The 8,263-nt window shown below is 36.5% G+C and overlaps 1 protein-coding gene across 1 annotated transcript; it reads left to right on the top strand.

Moving 5' to 3' along the window:
• Window positions 1-1,571, top strand: LOC105155458 (nodulation-signaling pathway 2 protein). Its single transcript, XM_011071333.2, has one exon. The coding sequence runs from the start codon at window positions 35-37 to the stop codon at window positions 1,505-1,507; it is 1,473 nt and encodes a 490-aa protein (XP_011069635.1). The 5' UTR covers window positions 1-34; the 3' UTR covers window positions 1,508-1,571.

Genomic DNA, 8,263 nt, shown 5'->3' with positions numbered 1-8,263 from the left:
CTTAATTAACCACTACGTTTGTTTATCCTTAGCCATGGCCATGGTTATGGACCTTGATCACTTTCCAAATTTTAGTTACGCCACCGCCTCCACGGACGACGGTTGCAATTGGAATTACTGGTCTCCCGTCGTCGACTGGGAGGAGCTTTCCGCCGGCCAGGAGGATTTCCACCACCTCATTGATTCTATGGTGGTCCAGGATGTTGTGCTAAACCAATCCCCTAGCCCTAGCATATATCAAGACTACAACAATTCTTCCCCTGACTACAATAATTCGTCCCCCGAGTACAACATGATGACTGATGATGAAACCAACGGCAGCGACGATTGCAAGGGCCTGAGGCTCATCCACCTGCTCATGGCGGCGGCCGAGGCCCTCACGGGGCCTAACAAGAGCCGGGAATTGGCTAGGGTGATATTGGTTCGGCTCAAGGAGTTGGTCTCGCCAAACGACGGCACCAACATGGAAAGGCTAGCGGCTTATTTCACCGACGCCTTGCAAGGTCTGCTAGATGGCACCGCCTGTGGTGGTAAGAATGTTCCAGGCGGCGGCTGCGGCCACCAGTACAAGGAGGAGCACCACCAGACGGAGGTTCTAGCGGCGTTTCAGTTGTTGCAAGATATGTCTCCTTATGTGAAATTTGGACATTTCACAGCCAATCAGGCTATACTAGAAGCTGTGACGCATGACAGGAGGGTCCATATTGTGGACTATGATATCATGGAGGGGATTCAATGGGCCTCACTAATGCAGGCCTTGGTGTCTAGGAAAGATGGGCCCCCAACTCCACACCTCCGCATCACGGCGTTGTCGCGGGGCGGAAGCGGGCGGCGCTCATTCGGCACCATCCAAGAGACGGGCCGACGATTGACTGCCTTCGCAGCTTCTATAGGCCAGCCGTTTTCGTTTCACCAATGTAGGTTGGATTCGGACGAAACATTTAGGCCATCCTCTTTGAAATTGGTTAGAGGGGAAGCTCTTATATTTAACTGTATGTTACACTTGCCACATTTTAGCTATCGGGCCCCGGAATCCATTGCTTCGTTTTTATCCGGGTCGAAGACCTTGAACCCGAGACTAATTACCCTGGTGGAGGAAGAAATGAGGTCCCCAAGCGATGAGGGATTCGTGGGTCGGTTCATGGACTCGTTGCACCATTACTCAGCTGTTTATGACTCGCTGGAAGCCGGGTTCCCGATGCAGGGTCGGGCAAGAGCATTAGTGGAGCGGGTTTTCTTGGGGCCCAGAATAGCCGGGTCGTTAGCCCGTATATACCGCGCCTGTGGGGAGGAGGAATGGTGCTCTTGGGGGCAGTGGTTGAGTGCAGTTGGATTTCGTCCAGTGAACACGAGTTTTGCCAATCATTGTCAAGCCAAATTGTTATTGGGACTGTACAATGACGGGTACAGGGTGGAAGAATTGAGCTCCAATAAACTTGTTCTTGGGTGGAAGTCACGGCGCCTACTTTCTGCTTCCATTTGGACCTCCAAAGATAGTGATTTATGATTTCATGTACTCCTTTTTTCCACAACAATTTGTATAAAATTATTATTTTATTTTCTTAATCCAGATTTTAAGAGTACAAAAAAAATTATTATTGTTTACACTTTTAATAGATATGAACTAAAGTCATTATAAATAATTATTATTAATCATGATTAAATAAAAAAGATACAAAAACTTATATATTCTACCATGAAAAAAATTTAGCCACATTCACAAAATCCACGACCAACAACCGTTGCATGATCGTAGTTAATGATTATTTATTTTTAATTATAACATGTATCCATAATTAAATGTTATATTTCTTTGGAGGTTTTCATGATAGACTCGATTTATTTTGAATTTAAATCATAAAAGTCGAGCTTCGAACTAACTCAGGAAGTGTTTGCAAGCGCTTCACAAAAGCGTTATTCAATTTCTCACTCCAAAAAAGCACGTTCGAAGTGTTTGGATTACCAGCTTCTACTTTTGAAACGGTTAAAACAAGTGTTTTTAGGCCAAAAGCCTATAAGTATCTTGTGGGGTGCTTTTAGCTACTTTGACTTTTACGTAAATAAATTCAATTTTATTTTTGACTCATTTACCCTTATTATAATATTCTTATTTCAACTTTATCGTTTTTAGTTTATTTTTAAAATTATATCTAGTTAATATCAGAGTTTTTGAATAATTTAAATTTTAACAATAACTAAATTTACACTTTCACATATTTAATATTTTAATTTTTTTTATATTTTATGAGCTATATCATCTAATTATATTATTTCATTCACATTTTATTATTCAATGAGTTAATAAAATAATTATCCTTTGCAATTATGCAAGTTTAATAATTGTCTATGAATCAATAATTATATGACTTAGTGGGAGCATTATTAATTTACACATATTTTTTAAGTAATTTTAAAAATATAAATATAAAATACAAAAAAATCGAAATAAAATTTATAAATTTTTATAAAAAAAATAATTACGAGTGAGAAACAACAAGTGAAATATTAAGCAAAAAGATAGTATCTTTATAACACATAGAGATAAAACAGTCTTTTATCAAATTAAGTTTAATTTAAAACTGATTTTTCTCCAAACACTATACAATTTAACTTTTATCTGCTTTTTACTTTTTTTACAAACACTACCCACATTTTATTCCAATTTTTTCATCAATAAATATGTGGCTACTTGTTGATGTTGATCCTTCTTTTTTTTATTATTTAGCTGGTTGTCTATTTTTTTTTCTGAAAAAAACAAAAAGATGACTCCAATTAAAACAAAGTGTACAGTTCTTTAAAGACAATTTAAATGCCAAAAATGCATATTATTTTATGATTTAATTATGTGGTCGGACCTCACTATATTTTATTTATTAGCTACCAAAAAATAAAATAAAATTTCCAAAAATGGAAAATAAAAAAAAATCCCATAATATTTGTTGTATATTGTTTTTCCAATAAATGTAAGTTGACTTTATTTATAAATTTTTAGTATTATGATATTCTTATTTTACTTTATAATATTATTATAAATATTCTATGATTCACAAACAATGTTTTATGAAATTGTCCACCACATATATCACATCTGTATTGTGAAAATATGTTAATTTATAGTTAAAATTTCACTTACCGCAATAATGATAAAAGAAAATATTTATATTTTTGGTCCTAAACTATAGGGCGTTATCACTTTTTATCATGCAATTTTATTTCATTTATATATTTAATTCTTTTTTTTTATGATTTTAGTCATGAACATTTCATATTTTTTTGTTTTTTTAGCAAATTTAATCATATATTGACAATTTTGATCCCCTTCATAATAGAGTAGATCTCATTAAAATTCTGTAATTATAGGCCATTAGCACCAAAATTGACAACACATAACTAAATTTGTCCAAAAAAATGATTGATTAATGATATCGCTACACTAATTTTTTGTGAAGTCAAAAATGTCTTTCATGATAAAATAACTAACTTATTCAGATTTTCAAAATTTACATTAATTGATAAATTATTATTTCTTTCTTTGTATCTTTTTATTAATGTAATGTACTGGTTATATGTTTTACTCTTATTTTATAATATATTTTAAAACGTGAAAGATTATTTATTATATGCACGTATAAACGACGTGCCACAAGAGCTTGTTAATATATATATATATATATATATATATATATAAAAGACACTCCACACTCACAAACGATGGTTAATAACACCGCTGCACTATTTTTTTGTGAAATCCAAAAACCCTTCAACAGATAAGATAACTAACTTGTTCAACTTCCAAATTTTACATTAAGTGAAAAAGTAGTTCTTTCTTTCTTTCTTTCTTTCTTTCTTTTTTAATGTAATGCAGTGTACTAATTATATATTTTACTCTTTTATTTATAAAAATATATTTTTAAAGCTCAAAAAAAAATTATTATATGCACACAAAAACGGCGTGCTACAACAGCTTGTATAATATAAATAAAACATAATTTATAATATTTATGTGATTTAGTATTACTGTTTAATACTTTCACACTCACAAAAAATACATATATTTCAGCATTATCCAAGCATATTGACATTAGTTGTTAGGACATCGCTCTCCAATATATGTCAGCTACAACAATTTTTTTTACAAAAAAAAAAAAGTATTATTTGCAGGAGTGTATCACTGGAACATGGGAAGATTCCTGGAATGTACCTTTCATTGAACACAAATTTCCAAATTTTGATGAGATCACTATCTTCAAATAACACATAAAATATTGTATATAAAATTGTGAAGATACTCTCCTCACTTGTTCTCATGTTGCACCCACATAACTTTCAATTATTTAATTTTAACCCCCCACCCCACCCCACCCCACCCCAAGTACTCTCCAAACATCTCGGTCAGCACCACCACAATCATACATAATTATTAAGGTCAAGGTTGATGTCTCATAAACAGTTTAAGGTCATGAATTTGAATCTCGTCAAATATGTGAGTGTGTGTATTCTTCTCATTTTATATAAACTATTATAGTTTATAGTCATATTAATATATTAATTAAATTGAGGTATTGCTTAATATATTGAGATAAATTATTACAATATATTTATCATTATTAGTCAAAATATTATAGTTCTAATACATTTCTAACTTCAAACGAACAATTTGAGATCATAAATCTAATCCGTAATAAAAGTGCGGATATGATATTCAATTTTGATATAAATATATAGTTACATATGTCTAAATAACCCTATAGATCGACGAACTAATATTGTGGTCATAGTAAGAACTGAACCATTTTTTTTTTTTATAATTTTTTTGCTCCTATTTTGTATAAAATTATGCTTGTTTATTTCAAGAATTTAAAATATATATGAGGGTTTTGAATTTGATATTGTTTGAGGGGGAAAAAAGTATTGATTTCACCCTTTAATCAAACGGGGAATCAAGTTTTTGTAGTTGCATCATCCCACTACCCACCAACTTGTACTTTAGTACTAGATTAATGTCTGAACAACTGTTTAAATTCAGACGTTTATGTTTTTTCAGATGAATATTTTTTTGCTGCCACCATAAATTGAATATTTGATGTGGGTTGCTTGATTTTTGTTTCTTGCCATAGTTTATTGTATGTCATGTCATAATCTGAGGACGACTTTGTTCTCAAAATATACAAAACCCTTTTCTAGTTAGGGTCATTGTTAAGCCTTTCAAATCCGAACTACTTGTTTTCTAAATTAGTAAGTGAATGGGGAAATGCGGGCAAGCCCTTCCAAAAACCAAGAAAATATCCAAATATTTACGTGTTTTTTAACAGTCTGATCTGACGATTCACTTCAGCAATCATTGATTTAGTACTCATTCGGTTATTATTATAGTAACATGTAATGCATATATCCCTATAGATATACGGAGGGTCCATTTTGCACTCTAAGACCCTATGACCTCGAACCCTAAATTGACTTAAATTTCGGAGGATTTTTCCTCAACTAGCCTAATCTCTTGTGTGTGTACGCCAACTAATCCAATTCAGGATATACTCATTCAGACAAAAACTCCAAGTCATCGCCATATCATCATTAGGTCATCCCCAGATCTGTTCTAGGTTATTGAACACATCGGTCGGATCAGCAAGAGCGAGTCATTTTTAATTGGATAACTATGGGTTCGATTCACTCTATCGAAATGAAAAATTATCTTAGTGAGTAATGTGTAAGTATTACTATAAGCAATATATGAGTTGGGGGCATGCCCACCTGCAGTGCTGATTGCAATAGGAACCACCAAAACTTTTTTGCAATAATAAAACAAAATAAAATAACGGTCTGAAATATGTGTGTGCTGGATCCTTATCAGCTAATTTATGTTGTAAATCTTGGAACTTGATGAGGGAAATTTAGAAAAAGACGGATATACCCCCCAGCAAAAAGGCAAAAATGACTTTGTGCACCTAAGGGGTTTGACCGAGTGTTCGTGCATGACTCTCTAGTGATTAGGTATTTAATGGCATAGTTAATGCCCATAACACCGGACTTTTAGCGGATTACACGTAATCATGGGGCATAAATGGAGGTCGTGGGGGGACACGTCAGCGTATAGGTGGCGTTCAGTATAAGAAGAAGAAAAACTCTTGAAATAAGGTAATTTTTAGGTCCGCATTCATAGAGAGTAATTTTCACATTTCTGCAGCTGATACTTTCCACTAGAATCAATACTAACTTGAGCGTCGGAGTATCTTCGTCAGGTCTTTACCCGACTAGATAACATTTTCTTTCATCCACAGAATCCCAGAGGTCGGGAGCGAAACGTAGGAAATGACCCAGAGGTGCGATCCACGATTTCGAGCCTGATCATTTTGGCGCCGTCTGTGGGAATCTTCAGTGGATTATGGAGGGACGCTCAAATGAGAATATGCACGATATGGAGACCCCGTTAGAAGAACGGGAACCAACTGTACATCTAACACGACGTGAGCTACAGCAAATGATGGAAGAAGCTGGGAGAAATGCTATTGTCGCGTATGAACGGATTACTACTCCAATTGAGAGAGAGTTAGCGAGGAAAAGGCTGTTCCAGGAGAAAGACACAGAACGAAATTCTGGAGGAACAAGCAAAAGGGAGGCGAGTAAGAAGTATCACATCCCTTCGGAAGTCGGGTCCAGTAGCAAGGATCGGAGCCTCCAAAGGGGGCTGGCTATATCACGAGCAGAGGTGGATAATGTGAGCAAGCAAATACCTATGTTGGGGAAGCAAATAGACGAGCTCAAAAAACGAGGGGAAATAGTTGCGCACAATCGGAATTCACCTTTCTGCAATAAGATACTTATTGAAACTGTCAACCCAAGTTTTAGGATGCCGGATCTCCCGAAATATGATGGAACGCGAGATCCTCAAGAGCACTTGGCTGCCTTTGACATGGTAATGAATCTTTACGGGCAATCAAGTTCCATTATGGCTAAATTGTTTGTTACTACATTGACAGGAAAAGCTCAGGAGTGGTTTATGAATCTGCTCCTGGGCAGCATAGAATCACATGAACAGTTATTGCAAAAGTTTGCATTCCATTTCGCAAGTAAAAGAAAGCAGAAACGATCAGCCACACACCTTTTCACCATTCGGCAGGGTGAGAATGAGAGTCTTAAAAGTTTTATGGGACGTTTCAGCAATGAAACACTGGAGGTGCAAGATCTTAGGATAGATATGATGACGAGTATTCTCATCCATGGGTTAAAGAAGGGAGTATTTGCCTCTGCTTTGGCAAGGGATCCACCAGCCGATGCGGAACAATTGATGGCAGTAGTGCAAAAGTACATTGACGAAGAAGAGATGAATGCAATGAAAGACGAGGAATGGAGGGCCATAGCAGACCAAGCAAGAGTGGGAGTTCATTCTAGTAGAGAGCGCGATGTGCAATCAAAGAGGGAAAAAGAGCGAGAACCACCATATCAGTCGAAGTATAGTAAGTACACGCCTTTGAACATAACGAGGGCCAAGGCCCTTATGATGGTGGAGAAGGACAATGTGCTGCAGTGGCCCAAGCATACAAGGGTTACTCCAGCAAAAAGGCATTCAAACAAATATTGCCGATTCCACGGAAGAGTGTTATCAATTGAAAGACGAGATCGAACGACTGGTCCGGCAAGGATATTTCAGAAGGAAAAACTTCCAAAGCTTCGAAGGAAGAAAGAGAGATCTACGGGGCAGGTCGAGAAGTAAGGAAAGGAGGTCGAATTGGGACAGTCAAAGGAATGATCAGAAGGAGGGAGAGAATGTGCCTTGAAAGGCATTATTCATACGATAGCTGGAGGGTCGGCAGGATGGTCTAGAAGAGCAAGAAGGAAGTTTGAAAGAGAGAGTCGGTTGGAGAGGCATAGGCAGGTGGCAAACGTGACTTTCAACCCTGAGTGAGGATTGGGGCAGACAATGATCCCATGGTGATAAAAATGGACATTGCAAACTTTACAGTCCATAAAGTACTAGTGGATAATGGGAGTTCGGCGGATATAATATTCAAGACGTTCTGGGTAAGATGGGGCTCAGGGACATAAGGATGGAATCGGCGAGTACTCCACTGGTCGGATTTGGAGGAGGTGAGGTCGCATCGTTGGGAACAGTGGATCTACCTGCATCCATTGGAGAGGAGCCAAAGCGCAGAACAATCATGGTAAAATTTCTCATTGTTGATATGCCATTTACGTACAATGTAATCTTGGAGAGACCAGGGCTTAACTCATTTAGAGCGATAGTGTCAACATATCACCTTAAGAT

The sequence above is a fragment of the Sesamum indicum genome, linkage group LG2 (assembly GCF_000512975.1).
Source record: "Sesamum indicum cultivar Zhongzhi No. 13 linkage group LG2, S_indicum_v1.0, whole genome shotgun sequence".
NCBI classification, from domain to species: Eukaryota; Viridiplantae; Streptophyta; class Magnoliopsida; order Lamiales; family Pedaliaceae; genus Sesamum; species Sesamum indicum.
The sequence above is the reverse complement of the archived record's forward strand: the minus strand, read 5'-3'. Positions and strand labels throughout refer to the sequence as shown.